Source organism: Pseudoliparis swirei, chromosome 9, assembly GCF_029220125.1.
Source record: "Pseudoliparis swirei isolate HS2019 ecotype Mariana Trench chromosome 9, NWPU_hadal_v1, whole genome shotgun sequence".
Classification (NCBI taxonomy): domain Eukaryota; kingdom Metazoa; phylum Chordata; class Actinopteri; order Perciformes; family Liparidae; genus Pseudoliparis; species Pseudoliparis swirei.
The window spans coordinates 762,412-780,493 of record NC_079396.1 but is presented as its reverse complement, the minus strand read 5'-3'; the positions used below and the strand labels follow the sequence as shown (position 1 = coordinate 780,493).

At 52.6% G+C, this 18,082-nt stretch overlaps 2 protein-coding genes across 2 annotated transcripts; both read right to left on the bottom strand.

Annotated features, from left to right (window-relative positions):
• Positions 1 to 2: 2 nt before the first annotated feature.
• LOC130198961 (60S ribosomal protein L22) lies at positions 3 to 1,179 on the bottom strand. Its single transcript, XM_056422096.1, has 4 exons — positions 1,098 to 1,179; positions 603 to 719; positions 348 to 472; positions 3 to 197 (listed from the first exon to the last, which is right to left on the bottom strand). Exons 1-4 carry the CDS (start codon positions 1,107 to 1,109, stop codon positions 53 to 55), a joined length of 399 nt encoding a protein of 132 aa, XP_056278071.1. The 5' UTR covers positions 1,110 to 1,179; the 3' UTR covers positions 3 to 52.
• Positions 1,180 to 14,220: 13,041 nt separating this feature from the next.
• Positions 14,221 to 18,045, bottom strand: icmt (isoprenylcysteine carboxyl methyltransferase). Its single transcript, XM_056422090.1, has 5 exons — positions 17,311 to 18,045; positions 16,003 to 16,091; positions 15,419 to 15,588; positions 15,130 to 15,347; positions 14,221 to 14,790 (listed from the first exon to the last, which is right to left on the bottom strand). The coding sequence occupies exons 1-5, from the start codon at positions 17,527 to 17,529 to the stop codon at positions 14,611 to 14,613; spliced, it is 876 nt and encodes a 291-aa protein (XP_056278065.1). The 5' UTR covers positions 17,530 to 18,045; the 3' UTR covers positions 14,221 to 14,610.
• Between the last annotated feature and the right edge of the window lie 37 nt (positions 18,046 to 18,082).

The window sequence follows — 18,082 nt, the reverse complement described above, 5'->3', positions numbered from 1 at the left end:
CCTTTACTGGGAAACAACATTTATTTAGATGTACAAAATGTGACTGGTTGCTTTAATCTTCGTCCTCCTCCTCCTCCTCGTCCTGGTTGATCTGGAAGTAGCGCAGCTCGTAGCTCTCCTTGGTGTTGGCCACCACGCGCAGCCAGTCCCGCAGGTTGTTCTTCTTCAGGTACTTCTTGGTCAGGTACTTCAGGTACCTGAGGACCACCAGAACCAGAAGCATGAGGCAACACACTGAAGAAGCTGACGGCAGCGTGTCGGTAAGACAGAATCCTGAGGGACTCAAAGTACCGTCAGACGCTCTAAAGGCTGGGTGACAGCTTAAAGGTCAACAACAGGCGACTGACCTCTTGGAGAAGGGCACCTCGGAGGAGACGGTGATCTTGCTCTTGCTCCTCTCGATGGAGACCACGCCGTTACCAAGGTTACCGGCCTTCCCGTTCACCTTGATGCGCTCCTGAAGGAACTGCTCCTGAAACGCCAAAAACAAGACTTTACAAAAACACTCAGACACGTTATAAAAGCATAAACAGCCCAAAACATCTTGTGTTCTGACGCCCTCGGGTTGACTGCAGTCGGTCGCGTTCTGCTGGAGGACGTACGAAGTTGGCGGCGTCCATGATGCCGTCCTCTACGGGGTGAGTGCAGTCCAGAGTGAACTTCAGGACCTGCTTCTTCTTCTTGCCTTTACCGCCTTTACCGGGGTTCTGCTTCTTCTGCTGAGGACAGACCGGCACGGTGAACACACAGGGTGAAACATGTTTAATACACATTAACTAGACGGTAGTTATTAAACACATTAACTAGACAGTATTAAATACAGTAACTAGACAGTATTAAACACATTAACTCGACAGTGGTTATTAAAACCCATTAGCTTGTCATGTAGCATCGTGTTAGCCTCCCATTAAGCTTAGCGGCTAACTGTCGGCCGCAGACCAAACTGAACCCGCTATGCTCATAAAAACACTTCAGACCGGAACCAGAACCCGAACCCGGTGTTTCCCGCCCTGTCTTCTAACCCCTCCGGTTCCCTCTGACTGTAACAGGGACTTCTGTCCTTATCGTGGGTTCTGTTAGCGCGCGACTTCACTCACAGTGGGCGCCATGGCGGAGGAGCTAGCAGAGAGAAAGGACAGGCAGTGCGCATGCGTCACATGGAGTAATCGAACGCCAAACTGTCGATTGGATCCATGATTCCGGGATTGATTAAGCACTGCCTTTCTGTCCGCTTTGAGCTTTGGGCTTCTCTCCCGGTGTGAATGTCCGAGAGCCGTGGAGCACCGACATGTTTACAGGTGAGCCCGCGAGCATCAATACATTACAGTGGCGGGCCGTCAGGGCCAGCAAGGCCTTCTCTGCTGGCCTAAACATCAGAATATATATTTTTTTCAAAATATATTTCCCCACAAATATGAATTCAATTATTTCCCAGAGTAAGAGTTATTCTCTTAATTTCATAGCGTTCCTCTTGGTTGCGCTGCTGCCAGCGCCAGGTTGAGATTTTGAGGGCTGGTCTTTATGTTAGATCTTTTATCCAATCATATTCAGCCATCGTGTGTTGCCAGGGGGCTAAAATCTGCCCTTAGGCCTTCAGAATCAACATTGCGGGCGCTGGTAGCTTCAAGTGAATGGGAATGACAATGTTGTGTCAACCAATCAGCTTTAGAGTTGGCTCCTCTAGGCCTTCTAGAAGGCCCCGGAACCGGCACAGGAGCCAGCTAGCAGGCGGAGTGCTGCATGTCTTTTGATTGGATAACCAATATTGAGAGGCGGGTCCTATGGGCAGGTATATGCAGAACCTCAGAACTAGGAAACTGAATTTGATAAAGGAATTAATTCGCGGACTACAAAGCTGTTTTTTCAACCCGCAATGGCGGAAGGAGGAGAAGATGTCGATTTGGTCGAGCATATACTTGGAATCTGCTTTGGGTGCGACAATGCCCTGTTTAGTGAACAAACGAGTGCAAGTGACTTTTTTCTTCTTCTTTTTCTCCGTCCCGATGCGCGCATTCTGCAGCGCGCGAGACGGAGAGCCGAGAGAAATGACATGCTGTTGTGTAGATACGATCAACATCAGACGGCTGTTTAGTTTAATAAATGAACAAAGACGTGCTATAGAGAAAATGACGGGGCGGGCCAATTTTTTTTAATGTCATGCGATCTACCAATACTACGCCGCGATCGACGTATTGAGCAGCCCTGGTCTAGAGCCATGGCATCATAATGAGAGGAATAAGAGGTGGATTAATTCGGGTGGGACTGTAGGACCTCACTGAAGGCCCAGGCCCCAGGCCCACGGCCCGCCACTGATACATTACAACTAAACAACTAAACTTATTACTGCCTCCGCTGGCCCCGCCCACGGCCTCCAGCTGGCCCCGCCCACTGTCTCACGCCGTGTTTATGCTGCTCATAAACACACAGCTCGTTGTTGAATCGCATCTTCACAATGAGAAGAGAACAGATAATGTATTAAATAACTACATAATTACCTTGTTTCAAGCCATGTTGAGACGATCTTCTTTGAGAGTAACACGATGTTTATTCCAACATGAAGAATGGTGACGTAAACAGGACAACAACCAGCGGATTATCTTAAACCCTGTATCCCGGGTTAGTAATCCTGAGTGGGATTAGCCGTTAGCTCCGGGACGTGTCGGGATAGCAGCTAGCATGCTGAATGCTACATTAAAGATAACGCGGTGCAGACCCAAGTCCTTCAGGTCCAGACCAGCTGGGAGTCCCTCATCCCCGGGCCTTCAGGTCGGAACCACTTCAGACCGCTGAGCACAGGAAGTAGAACACTTACCTGGATGTACCTCTAGTTCTCATGTGAGGAGGAGCGATGAGGTGATGACATGAACCCAGGTGAGGAGGAACTAGGAGCTATGAGGAGGTGACATGAACCCAGGTGAGGAGGACCTAAGAGCTATGAGGAGGTGACATGAACCCAGGTGAGGAGGACCTAGGAGCTATGAGGAGGTGACATGAACCCAGGTGAGGAGGAACTAGGAGCTATGAGGAGGTGACATGAACCCAGGTGAGGAGGACCTAGGAGCTATGAGGAGGTGACATGAACCCAGGTGAGGAGGAACTAGGAGCTATGAGGAGGTGACATGAACCCAGGTGAGGAGGACCTAGGAGCTATGAGGAGGTGACATGAACCCAGGTGAGGAGGAACTAGGAGCTATGAGGAGGTGACATGAACCCAGGTGAGGAGGAACTAGGAGCTATGAGGAGGTGACATGAACCCAGGTGAGGAGGAACTAAGAGCTATGAGGAGGTGACATGAACCCAGGTGAGGAGGACCTAGGAGCTATGAGGAGGTGACATGAACCCAGGTGAGGAGGAACTAGGAGCTATGAGGAGGTGACATGAACCCAGGTGAGGAGGAACTAGGAGCTATGAGGTGATGACATGAACCCAGGTGAGGAGGAACTAGGAGCTATGAGGAGGTGACATGAACCCAGGTGAGGAGGAACTAGGAGCTATGAGGTGATGACATGAACCCAGGTGAGGAGGAACTAGGAGCTATGAGGAGGTGACATGAACCCAGGTGAGGAGGAACTAGGAGCTATGAGGTGATGACATGAACCCAGGTGAGGAGGAACTAGGAGCTATGAGGAGGTGACATGAACCCAGGTGAGGAGGAACTAGGAGCTATGAGGAGGTGACATGAACCCAGGTGAGGAGGAACTAGGAGCTATGAGGAGGTGACATGAACCCAGGTGAGGAGGAACTAGGAGCTATGAGGAGGTGACATGAACCCAGGTGAGGAGGAACTAGGAGCTATGAGGAGGTGACATGAACCCAGGTGAGGAGGAACTAGGAGCTATGAGGTGATGACATGAACCCAGGTGAGGAGGACCTAGGAGCTATGAGGAGGTGACATGAACCCAGGTGAGGAGGAACTAGGAGCTATGAGGAGGTGACATGAACCCAGGTGAGGAGGAACTAGGAGCTATGAGGAGGTGACATGAACCCAGGTGAGGAGGACCTAGGAGCTATGAGGAGGTGACATGAACCCAGGTGAGGAGGAACTAGGAGCTATGAGGAGGTGACATGAACCCAGGTGAGGAGGAACTAGGAGCTATGAGGAGGTGACATGAACCCAGGTGAGGAGGAACTAGGAGCTATGAGGAGGTGACATGAACCCAGGTGAGGAGGAACTAGGAGCTATGAGGAGGTGACATGAACCCAGGTGAGGACCTAGGAGCTATGAGGAGGTGACATGAACCCAGGTGAGGACCTAGGAGCTATGAGGAGGTGACATGAACCCAGGTGAGGAGGAACTAGGAGCTATGAGGAGGTGACATGAACCCAGGTGAGGAGGAACTAGGAGCTATGAGGAGGTGACATGAACCCAGGTGAGGAGGAACTAGGAGCTATGAGGAGGTGACATGAACCCAGGTGAGGAGGAACTAGGAGCTATGAGGAGGTGACATGAACCCAGGTGAGGAGGAACTAGGAGCTATGAGGAGGTGACATGAACCCAGGTGAGGAGGAACTAGGAGCTATGAGGAGGTGACATGAACCCAGGTGAGGAGGACCTAGGAGCTATGAGGAGGTGACATGAACCCAGGTGAGGAGGACCTAGGAGCTATGAGGAGGTGACATGAACCCAGGTGAGGAGGAACTAGGAGCTATGAGGAGGTGACATGAACCCAGGTGAGGAGGAACTAGGAGCTATGAGGTGGTGACATGAACCCAGGTGAGGAGGAACTAGGAGCTATGAGGAGGTGACATGAACCCAGGTGAGGAGGAACTAGGAGCTATGAGGAGGTGACATGAACCCAGGTGAGGAGGAACTAGGAGCTATGAGGAGGTGACATGAACCCAGGTGAGGAGGAACTAGGAGCTATGAGGAGGTGACATGAACCCAGGTGAGGAGGAACTAGGAGCTATGAGGAGGTGACATGAACCCAGGTGAGGAGGAACTAGGAGCTATGAGGAGGTGACATGAACCCAGGTGAGGAGGAACTAGGAGCTATGAGGAGGTGACATGAACCCAGGTGAGGAGGAACTAGGAGCTATGAGGAGGTGACATGAACCCAGGTGAGGAGGAACTAGGAGCTATGAGGAGGTGACATGAACCCAGGTGAGGAGGAACTAGGAGCTATGAGGAGGTGACATGAACCCAGGTGAGGAGGAACTAGGAGCTATGAGGAGGTGACATGAACCCAGGTGAGGAGGAACTAGGAGCTATGAGGTGACATGAACCCAGGTGAGGAGGACCTAGGAGCTATGAGGAGGTGACATGAACCCAGGTGAGGAGGAACTAGGAGCTATGAGGAGGTGACATGAACCCAGGTGAGGAGGAACTAGGAGCTATGAGGAGGTGACATGAACCCAGGTGAGGAGGAACTAGGAGCTATGAGGAGGTGACATGAACCCAGGTGAGGAGGAACTAGGAGCTATGAGGAGGTGACATGAACCCAGGTGAGGAGGAACTAGGAGCTATGAGGAGGTGACATGAACCCAGGTGAGGAGGAACTAGGAGCTATGAGGAGGTGACATGAACCCAGGTGAGGAGGAACTAGGAGCTATGAGGAGGTGACATGAACCCAGGTGAGGAGGAACTAGGAGCTATGAGGAGGTGACATGAACCCAGGTGAGGAGGAACTAGGAGCTATGAGGAGGTGACATGAACCCAGGTGAGGAGGAACTAGGAGCTATGAGGAGGTGACATGAACCCAGGTGAGGAGGAACTAGGAGCTATGAGGAGGTGACATGAACCCAGGTGAGGAGGAACTAGGAGCTATGAGGAGGTGACATGAACCCAGGTGAGGAGGAACTAGGAGCTATGAGGAGGTGACATGAACCCAGGTGAGGAGGAACTAGGAGCTATGAGGAGGTGACATGAACCCAGGTGAGGAGGAACTAGGAGCTATGAGGAGGTGACATGAACCCAGGTGAGGAGGAACTAGGAGCTATGAGGAGGTGACATGAACCCAGGTGAGGAGGAACTAGGAGCTATGAGGAGGTGACATGAACCCAGGTGAGGAGGAACTAGGAGCTATGAGGAGGTGACATGAACCCAGGTGAGGAGGAACTAGGAGCTATGAGGAGGTGACATGAACCCAGGTGAGGAGGAACTAGGAGCTATGAGGAGGTGACATGAACCCAGGTGAGGAGGAACTAGGAGCTATGAGGAGGTGACATGAACCCAGGTGAGGAGGAACTAGGAGCTATGAGGAGGTGACATGAACCCAGGTGAGGAGGAACTAGGAGCTATGAGGAGGTGACATGAACCCAGGTGAGGAGGAACTAGGAGCTATGAGGAGGTGACATGAACCCAGGTGAGGAGGAACTAGGAGCTATGAGGAGGTGACATGAACCCAGGTGAGGAGGAACTAGGAGCTATGAGGAGGTGACATGAACCCAGGTGAGGAGGAACTAGGAGCTATGAGGAGGTGACATGAACCCAGGTGAGGAGGAACTAGGAGCTGAGGAGGTGACATGAACCCAGGTGAGGAGGAACTAGGAGCTATGAGGAGGTGACATGAACCCAGGTGAGGAGGAACTAGGAGCTATGAGGAGGTGACATGAACCCAGGTGAGGAGGAACTAGGAGCTATGAGGAGGTGACATGAACCCAGGTGAGGAGGAACTAGGAGCTATGAGGAGGTGACATGAACCCAGGTGAGGAGGAACTAGGAGCTATGAGGAGGTGACATGAACCCAGGTGAGGAGGAACTAGGAGCTATGAGGAGGTGACATGAACCCAGGTGAGGAGGAACTAGGAGCTATGAGGAGGTGACATGAACCCAGGTGAGGAGGAACTAGGAGCTATGAGGAGGTGACATGAACCCAGGTGAGGAGGAACTAGGAGCTATGAGGAGGTGACATGAACCCAGGTGAGGAGGAACTAGGAGCTATGAGGAGGTGACATGAACCCAGGTGAGGAGGAACTAGGAGCTATGAGGAGGTGACATGAACCCAGGTGAGGACCTAGGAGCTATGAGGAGGTGACATGAACCCAGGTGAGGAGGAACTAGGAGCTATGAGGAGGTGACATGAACCCAGGTGAGGAGGAACTAGGAGCTATGAGGAGGTGACATGAACCCAGGTGAGGAGGAACTAGGAGCTATGAGGAGGTGACATGAACCCAGGTGAGGAGGAACTAGGAGCTATGAGGAGGTGACATGAACCCAGGTGAGGAGGACCTAGGAGCTATGAGGAGGTGACATGAACCCAGGTGAGGAGGAACTAGGAGCTATGAGGAGGTGACATGAACCCAGGTGAGGAGGAACTAGGAGCTATGAGGAGGTGACATGAACCCAGGTGAGGAGGAACTAGGAGCTATGAGGAGGTGACATGAACCCAGGTGAGGAGGACCAGGATGAGGGTGACATGAACCCAGGTGAGGAGGAACTAGGAGCTATGAGGAGGTGACATGAACCCAGGTGAGGAGGAACTAGGAGCTATGAGGAGGTGACATGAACCCAGGTGAGGAGGAACTAGGAGCTATGAGGAGGTGACATGAACCCAGGTGAGGAGGAACTAGGAGCTATGAGGAGGTGACATGAACCCAGGTGAGGAGGAACTAGGAGCTATGAGGAGGTGACATGAACCCAGGTGAGGAGGAACTAGGAGCTATGAGGAGGTGACATGAACCCAGGTGAGGAGGACCTAGGAGCTATGAGGAGGTGACATGAACCCAGGTGAGGAGGAACTAGGAGCTATGAGGAGGTGACATGAACCCAGGTGAGGAGGAACTAGGAGCTATGAGGAGGTGACATGAACCCAGGTGAGGAGGAACTAGGAGCTATGAGGAGGTGACATGAACCCAGGTGAGGAGGAACTAGGAGCTATGAGGAGGTGACATGAACCCAGGTGAGGAGGAACTAGGAGCTATGAGGAGGTGACATGAACCCAGGTGAGGAGGACCTAGGAGCTATGAGGAGGTGACATGAACCCAGGTGAGGAGGAACTAGGAGCTATGAGGAGGTGACATGAACCCAGGTGAGGAGGAACTAGGAGCTATGAGGAGGTGACATGAACCCAGGTGAGGAGGAACTAGGAGCTATGAGGAGGTGACATGAACCCAGGTGAGGAGGAACTAGGAGCTATGAGGAGGTGACATGAACCCAGGTGAGGAGGAACTAGGAGCTATGAGGAGGTGACATGAACCCAGGTGAGGAGGAACTAGGAGCTATGAGGAGGTGACATGAACCCAGGTGAGGAGGAACTAGGAGCTATGAGGAGGTGACATGAACCCAGGTGAGGAGGAACTAGGAGCTATGAGGAGGTGACATGAACCCAGGTGAGGAGGACCTAGGAGCTATGAGGAGGTGACATGAACCCAGGTGAGGAGGAACTAGGAGCTATGAGGAGGTGACATGAACCCAGGTGAGGAGGAACTAGGAGCTATGAGGAGGTGACATGAACCCAGGTGAGGAGGAACTAGGAGCTATGAGGTGACATGAACCCAGGTGAGGAGGAACTAGGAGCTATGAGGAGGTGACATGAACCCAGGTGAGGAGGAACTAGGAGCTATGAGGAGGTGACATGAACCCAGGTGAGGAGGAACTAGGAGCTATGAGGAGGTGACATGAACCCAGGTGAGGAGGAACTAGGAGCTATGAGGAGGTGACATGAACCCAGGTGAGGAGGAACTAGGAGCTATGAGGAGGTGACATGAACCCAGGTGAGGAGGAACTAGGAGCTATGAGGAGGTGACATGAACCCAGGTGAGGAGGAACTAGGAGCTATGAGGAGGTGACATGAACCCAGGTGAGGAGAACCAAGGAGCTATGAGGAGGTGACATGAACCCAGGTGAGGAGGACCTAGGAGCTATGAGGAGGTGACATGAACCCAGGTGAGGAGGAACTAGGAGCTATGAGGAGGTGACATGAACCCAGGTGAGGAGGAACTAGGAGCTATGAGGAGGTGACATGAACCCAGGTGAGGAGGAACTAGGAGCTATGAGGAGGTGACATGAACCCAGGTGAGGAGGACCTAGGAGCTATGAGGAGGTGACATGAACCCAGGTGAGGAGGAACTAGGAGCTATGAGGAGGTGACATGAACCCAGGTGAGGAGGAACTAGGAGCTATGAGGAGGTGACATGAACCCAGGTGAGGAGGAACTAGGAGCTATGAGGAGGTGACATGAACCCAGGTGAGGAGGAACTAGGAGCTATGAGGAGGTGACATGAACCCAGGTGAGGAGGAACTAGGAGCTATGAGGAGGTGACATGAACCCAGGTGAGGAGGAACTAGGAGCTATGAGGAGGTGACATGAACCCAGGTGAGGAGGAACTAGGAGCTATGAGGAGGTGACATGAACCCAGGTGAGGAGGAACTAGGAGCTATGAGGAGGTGACATGAACCCAGGTGAGGAGGAACTAGGAGCTATGAGGAGGTGACATGAACCCAGGTGAGGAGGAACCTAGGAGCAATGAGGAGGTGACATGAACCCAGGTGAGGAGGAACTAGGAGCTATGAGGAGGTGACATGAACCCAGGTGAGGAGGAACTAGGAGCTATGAGGAGGTGACATGAACCCAGGTGAGGAGGAACTAGGAGCTATGAGGAGGTGACATGAACCCAGGTGAGGAGGAACTAGGAGCTATGAGGAGGTGACATGAACCCAGGTGAGGAGGAACTAGGAGCTATGAGGAGGTGACATGAACCCAGGTGAGGAGGAACTAGGAGCTATGAGGAGGTGACATGAACCCAGGTGAGGAGGAACTAGGAGCTATGAGGAGGTGACATGAACCCAGGTGAGGAGGAACTAGGAGCTATGAGGAGGTGACATGAACCCAGGTGAGGAGGAACTAGGAGCTATGAGGAGGTGACATGAACCCAGGTGAGGAGGAACTAGGAGCTATGAGGAGGTGACATGAACCCAAGTGAGGAGGACCCAGGAGCTATGAGGAGGTGACATGAACCCAGGTGAGGAGGAACTAGGAGCTATGAGGAGGTGACATGAACCCAGGTGAGGAGGAACTAGGAGCTATGAGGAGGTGACATGAACCCAGGTGAGGAGGAACTAGGAGCTATGAGGAGGTGACATGAACCCAGGTGAGGAGGAACTAGGAGCTATGAGGAGGTGACATGAACCCAGGTGAGGAGGAACTAGGAGCTATGAGGAGGTGACATGAACCCAGGTGAGGAGGACCTAGGAGCTATGAGGAGGTGACATGAACCCAGGTGAGGAGGAACTAGGAGCTATGAGGAGGTGACATGAACCCAGGTGAGGAGGAACTAGGAGCTATGAGGAGGTGACATGAACCCAGGTGAGGAGGAACTAGGAGCTATGAGGAGGTGACATGAACCCAGGTGAGGAGGAACTAGGAGCTATGAGGAGGTGACATGAACCCAGGTGAGGAGGAACTAGGAGCTATGAGGAGGTGACATGAACCCAGGTGAGGAGGAACTAGGAGCTATGAGGAGGTGACATGAACCCAGGTGAGGAGGACCTAGGAGCTATGAGGAGGTGACATGAACCCAGGTGAGGAGGAACTAGGAGCTATGAGGAGGTGACATGAACCCAGGTGAGGAGGAACTAGGAGCTATGAGGAGGTGACATGAACCCAGGTGAGGAGGAACTAGGAGCTATGAGGAGGTGACATGAACCCAGGTGAGGAGGAACTAGGAGCTATGAGGTGACATGAACCCAGGTGAGGAGGAACTAGGAGCTATGAGGAGGTGACATGAACCCAGGTGAGGAGGAACTAGGAGCTATGAGGAGGTGACATGAACCCAGGTGAGGAGGAACTAGGAGCTATGAGGAGGTGACATGAACCCAGGTGAGGAGGAACTAGGAGCTATGAGGAGGTGACATGAACCCAGGTGAGGAGGAACTAGGAGCTATGAGGAGGTGACATGAACCCAGGTGAGGAGGACCTAGGAGCTATGAGGAGGTGACATGAACCCAGGTGAGGACCTAGGAGCTATGAGGAGGTGACATGAACCCAGGTGAGGAGGAACTAGGAGCTATGAGGAGGTGACATGAACCCAGGTGAGGAGGAACTAGGAGCTATGAGGAGGTGACATGAACCCAGGTGAGGAGGAACTAGGAGCTATGAGGAGGTGACATGAACCCAGGTGAGGAGGAACTAGGAGCTATGAGGAGGTGACATGAACCCAGGTGAGGAGGAACTAGGAGCTATGAGGAGGTGACATGAACCCAGGTGAGGAGGAACTAGGAGCTATGAGGAGGTGACATGAACCCAGGTGAGGAGGAACTAGGAGCTATGAGGAGGTGACATGAACCCAGGTGAGGAGGAACTAGGAGCTATGAGGAGGTGACATGAACCCAGGTGAGGAGGAACTAGGAGCTATGAGGAGGTGACATGAACCCAGGTGAGGAGGACCTAGGAGCTATGAGGAGGTGACATGAACCCAGGTGAGGAGGAACTAGGAGCTATGAGGAGGTGACATGAACCCAGGTGAGGAGGACTAGGAGCTATGAGGAGGTGACATGAACCCAGGTGAGGAGGGACTAGGAGCTATGAGGAGGTGACATGAACCCAGGTGAGGAGGAACTAGGAGCTATGAGGAGGTGACATGAACCCAGGTGAGGAGGAACTAGGAGCTATGAGGAGGTGACATGAACCCAGGTGAGGAGGAACTAGGAGCTATGAGGAGGTGACATGAACCCAGGTGAGGAGGACCTAGGAGCTATGAGGAGGTGACATGAACCCAGGTGAGGAGGAACTAGGAGCTATGAGGAGGTGACATGAACCCAGGTGAGGAGGAACTAGGAGCTATGAGGAGGTGACATGAACCCAGGTGAGGAGGAACTAGGAGCTATGAGGAGGTGACATGAACCCAGGTGAGGAGGAACTAGGAGCTATGAGGAGGTGACATGAACCCAGGTGAGGAGGAACTAGGAGCTATGAGGAGGTGACATGAACCCAGGTGAGGAGGAACTAGGAGCTATGAGGAGGTGACATGAACCCAGGTGAGGAGGAACTAGGAGCTATGAGGAGGTGACATGAACCCAGGTGAGGAGGAACTAGGAGCTATGAGGAGGTGACATGAACCCAGGTGAGGAGGAACTAGGAGCTATGAGGAGGTGACATGAACCCAGGTGAGGAGGAACTAGGAGCTATGAGGAGGTGACATGAACCCAGGTGAGGAGGAACTAGGAGCTATGAGGAGGTGACATGAACCCAGGTGAGGAGGAACTAGGAGCTATGAGGAGGTGACATGAACCCAGGTGAGGAGGAACTAGGAGCTATGAGGAGGTGACATGAACCCAGGTGAGGAGGAACTAGGAGCTATGAGGAGGTGACATGAACCCAGGTGAGGAGGAACTAGGAGCTATGAGGAGGTGACATGAACCCAGGTGAGGAGGAACTAGGAGCTATGAGGAGGTGACATGAACCCAGGTGAGGAGGAACTAGGAGCTATGAGGAGGTGACATGAACCCAGGTGAGGAGGAACTAGGAGCTATGAGGAGGTGACATGAACCCAGGTGAGGAGGAACTAGGAGCTATGAGGAGGTGACATGAACCCAGGTGAGGAGGAACTAGGAGCTATGAGGAGGTGACATGAACCCAGGTGAGGAGGAACTAGGAGCTATGAGGAGGTGACATGAACCCAGGTGAGGAGGAACTAGGAGCTATGAGGAGGTGACATGAACCCAGGTGAGGAGGAACTAGGAGCTATGAGGAGGTGACATGAACCCAGGTGAGGAGGAACTAGGAGCTATGAGGAGGTGACATGAACCCAGGTGAGGAGGAACTAGGAGCTATGAGGAGGTGACATGAACCCAGGTGAGGAGGAACTAGGAGCTATGAGGAGGTGACATGAACCCAGGTGAGGAGGAACTAGGAGCTATGAGGAGGTGACATGAACCCAGGTGAGGAGGAACTAGGAGCTATGAGGAGGTGACATGAACCCAGGTGAGGAGGAACTAGGAGCTATGAGGAGGTGACATGAACCCAGGTGAGGAGGAACTAGGAGCTATGAGGAGGTGACATGAACCCAGGTGAGGAGGACCCAGAAGCTATGAGGAGGTGACATGAACCCAGGTGAGGAGGAACTAGGAGCTATGAGGAGGTGACATGAACCCAGGTGAGGAGGAACTAGGAGCTATGAGGAGGTGACATGAACCCAGGTGAGGAGGAACTAGGAGCTATGAGGAGGTGACATGAACCCAGGTGAGGAGGAACTAGGAGCTATGAGGAGGTGACATGAACCCAGGTGAGGAGGAACTAGGAGCTATGAGGAGGTGACATGAACCCAGGTGAGGAGGAACTAGGAGCTATGAGGAGGTGACATGAACCCAGGTGAGGAGGAACTAGGAGCTATGAGGAGGTGACATGAACCCAGGTGAGGAGGAACTAGGAGCTATGAGGAGGTGACATGAACCCAGGTGAGGAGGAACTAGGAGCTATGAGGAGGTGACATGAACCCAGGTGAGGAGGAACTAGGAGCTATGAGGAGGTGACATGAACCCAGGTGAGGAGGAACTAGGAGCTATGAGGAGGTGACATGAACCCAGGTGAGGAGGAACTAGGAGCTATGAGGAGGTGACATGAACCCAGGTGAGGAGGAACTAGGAGCTATGAGGAGGTGACATGAACCCAGGTGAGGAGGAACTAGGAGCTATGAGGAGGTGACATGAACCCAGGTGAGGAGGACCTAGGAGCTATGAGGAGGTGACATGAACCCAGGTGAGGAGGAACTAGGAGCTATGAGGAGGTGACATGAACCCAGGTGAGGAGGAACTAGGAGCTGTGGAGTATTCAGTAGTCGGACAGGTTTCTTTGGGTATTGGGCTCATTGGCTGTGGTGACCTCTGTGGTGACCTCTGTGGTGACCTCTGTGAATCCAGATGTTAGTGTCCCCCCCTGAAGGAGTCCAGCCTTCAGACACCTTTAAAGACGACAGGTACGAGGTCTGCACCCGAGAGCTGTGGGGATCCTCCACCTGACGAGCTCAACGAGCTCAACGAGCAACTAAAACTACTAAACACTTTTTCCAGATGTAAACCAGTGTATTGTAGAAGAGCCCAGATATTCTAGTGCAAAGTATTTTAATTCTACATATTTATTTTACATTGAAAAAAAATTATATATGTATACACATATATTATATATATATATAAATATATATTATATTCAATATATATTATATTTATAATATATAAATATCATACATATAATATTTAAATATATATATTGATAATAATATATAAATAAATATATTATATATATTTATACATATAATATAAATACATAAATGCCAACTGTGCTACCGTTTGAAACTCTGCTTTTGAAATTTATTTGAACCATTTACTGATCAATTTAATTCCAAGGGCTCTCCAGGTATATATATATATATATATTCTCTCAGGTCATTATTACAAAAACCAAACAAAAAGAGTTCCAAAATGTCCCAGAGGATCCAAACCGTCTCTGGTACGATTGGTTGTTGATTATCTCGGTGGAGCCACTCGGTGACGCATGCAGAGACAGACGCCGGCTGAGGGACGACATGTGGCGGCCTGGAAGTTAAGGTAGAAAAGCAGCAGCTGTCTCTGTCTTTGAGCTGCAGGGTCTCCCTCTGGGGGCAGACCCCCCTGGTCTGACCCCCCAGTCTGACCCCTCAGGGCTTCTAGTCTGTAACGTCCTGCCTCCAGCTGCTGGACTAGTTGACCCGGATCCCTGAGATGAAGGGCAGCCCGGTGGGGACCCTCTTCTTGTACTCCACATAGTCCTCAGCAAAGAAGTGGATGAGGGAGAGCTCCTCCTCCTCGATCCGCTCCCGGAAGAACCTCCAGCTGGCTATCGTGTAGACCAGGATGCACACGGGGTTACACAGCATGATCTGCAGAGCACAGCACTCAGGAGCATGAAGACTCTGGATGCTCATGAAAGAGTTCAAGATCCACCAGAGATCTCTGGATGGACCTGGTTGTGGTCTGGTGGTCTGGTGGTCTCTTGGTCTGGTGGTCTGGTGGTCTAGTGGTCTCTTGGTCTGGTGGTCTCTTGGTCTGGTGGTCTTGTGGTCTGGTGGTCTGGTGGTCTCTTGGTCTCTTGGTCTGGTGGTCTGGTGGTCTGGTGGTCTCTTGGTCTGGTGGTCTCTTGGTCTGGTGGTCTCTTGGTCTGGTGGTCTGGTGGTCTCTTGGTCTGGTGGTCTCTTGGTCTGGTGGTCTGGTGGTCTCACCTGGGTCCCCGTGCTCCAGTAGAACCAGCCCACGTAGGAGGGGTGCCTGCAGTAGGCGTACACGCCGCTGGTCACCAGCACGTGGCTCCGGGCCTTCTCGTTCTGCACGATGTGGTTGAAGTTGGACCCGGCCGTCAACATGGCCGCCTTCCGCAGGCAGTCGCCGAACATCACGAGGACGAGGCCGACGGTGCTCAGCCAGCTCAGCTGCTTCAGCTCTGCGGAGCAGCGAGGGTTAAACCAAGGGACCCGCGGGTCAACGGCGTGACCTCGCAGGAGCCCCGCCCACCTGGGACGCTCAGCTTCTCCACGGTGAACTCCAGCCAGGAGGAGGCGGCGGCCAGCGAGTACTCCACGCTGTGGTTCAGCAGGAAGGAGTCCAGGGACAGGCTGCGGGGGTTAATGATGGCCGTCACCAGGTACTCAGAGTAGTGGAAGAAGGACAGCGAGCACATGTACCTGCAGAGACACGCCATGAGGTCACAGGCTGGGGGCGGAGCTACCAACCACACTGAACACAAGAGTTTACCTCATTCTGATCATTTACAGTTCAACATGTTTTACTTTCATCTGAGCAGACGTCACCTGGTTGTTTACCTACCAATCCTTAAAGGGCCAGCGTCATCCCTCTGCCCTTTAACAACCACACGGCCCATCGAGGTCACTGAGGTCACTGAGCCTGCTCTAAAAGCTCGTCTTACAGCTCTTCCCTCAGTCGACATTAGAGGTTATTGTTGTCGTCGTTTTCTTGGTTCTAGAACACTCAGCTTCTGTTTTTAAATGTGCTTCTACATTTGGGATCCATGATACAAGGTCAAGGCCGTCAAAGGTCACGTCATATCGATGCAGCGTGTGAGGAGCATGAAGGCCTACCATCCAAAGTGAGTCCAGCTGGTGTCCGAGAAGCTGATGACGAGTCCACAGCCGAAGGTCACGCCCAGGAAGCAGGCCCTCACGGCCACCTGGGGACACGGCCGTCAGCGGGAGCCTCACAGGCTCCTGAGGGCCCTCAGTGACACCCAGAGGTCACGTGACACGAGCACCCAGAGGTCATGTGACACTGAGGTCACGTGACACGAGCACCCAGAGGTCATGTGACACTGAGGTCACGTGACACGAGCACCCAGAGGTCATGTGACACTGAGGTCACGTGACACGAGCACCCAGAGGTCATGTGACACGAGCACCCAGAGGTCATGTGACACTGAGGTCACGTGACACGAGCACCCAGAGGTCATGTGACACTGAGGTCACGTGACACGAGCACCCAGAGGTCATGTGACACAGGTCATGTGACACTGAGGTCACGTGACACGAGCACCCAGAGGTCATGTGACACGAGCACCCAGAGGTCATGTGACACTGAGGTCACATGACACGAGCACCCAGAGGTCATGTGACACTGAGGTCACGTGACACGAGCACCCAGAGGTCATGTGACACTGAGGTCACGTGACACGAGCACCCAGAGGTCATGTGACACTGAGGTCATGTGTGGACCGATGACATCACTCGTATTTATTGCCAAGGTTTCAACACATTTAACACGTCTAATGCTAAGAACACATCTTACATTATATCTAAATTGTAGTTTTAGTTATAAAATATTTAAATATGGATAAGTCACATTTATGGTTCACCTCCTCAGTGTGACGTATGTCACAGGATCAATAGTATTGATCTGCTCATTGATGATCAGATGATGTCGTATTGATGTTCTGTCACTAAACCAGATTACATTTATTCTAGTGTTCTAGTCTCAATGTCACGTGGATTATACACAATGAGCGGGAACATGATGTCCCATGTGGGTCCTGGAGGTCCTCGTGGGACCGGGTCTGGGTCTCTGGGGAACCATCAGGACCTCAAACTGGACCAAGAGACTTTCAGCCACTCAGAGCACCTGGAGAGGTGAGACAGACTGGGACCAGCAGCCGGACCCTGTCCCCGGGACCAGCAGCCGGACCCTGTCCCCGGGACCCTGACACAGGGACCGCGTACCCGGGACCGCCGGCTCGGATGCGGTTCATCTCGTTAAGGCGCTTAGAGGCATTAGCGAGCTGCAGCTAGCATGAGCTAGCGCTAGCTAGCTGGCGCTGGAGCTCGTTGCTGCTACACCGAGAACCGGAGCGCGAGCAGCCGGAGCCGGAGCCCGGTCCCGGGGGGGGGGGACCGGCTTACCTTGTACAGAGGACCCCGGTAGACCAGCAGCAGCAGGCCGTTGACCGCCGCGACGTGGAGGCTGATCACGATCTTCCCCGAGGTCTCCGTCAGGTGGTCGAAGACCCAGTCCACATGGCCGAACCACGTCCTGACCAGCGGGACCAGAACCACGCTGAGCCCGAGGACGAAGGTCTGGACACTGACTCTCCCCTCCAGCACCAACTTCCTGCCTGCCATGATGGAAGTGCTGTGCGGCCGCAAGTATCGCGAGACCTGCAGGAAACCACGTGATGTCCACAGAGCTCGGGAGCGGGATTTGCGTCAGCAGCCATGGAGGACGGGTTGTGTCTTAATACACAAACAAAGGTGGAACCAGGGGCGGCCCTCGCACATGTGGCGCTCTGGGCGAGCTTCACTCGTGGCGCCCCCCCAAAATAAAATAAAAACGATTTTGCATGTAAACGGAATTGCAACTTTCAAACGCTATTTTGCCCTGCAAGACTGAGTTTCTTTCAAATAAACAGAACAACGATCGCAACAATGAACAAACATTAAATAAAGAACAAAATCCCTGAGAAAATGTCACATCTGTGCTGAACTCCGCTCCGGCCACGCCCCCCTGATCAAAGGTGCACATTCACTCCCTCGTCGCCTGCGAATAATGGTTTTTTTATACCGCCTGCAGGAAAAACCGCCCCTGGGTGGAACAGTTCTGGTTCATCGGTCATGATGTGTTCGTTCAGCTTATGGAACTAGAAGATGTTCAAGAAAAACATTTACTGTCAAAATA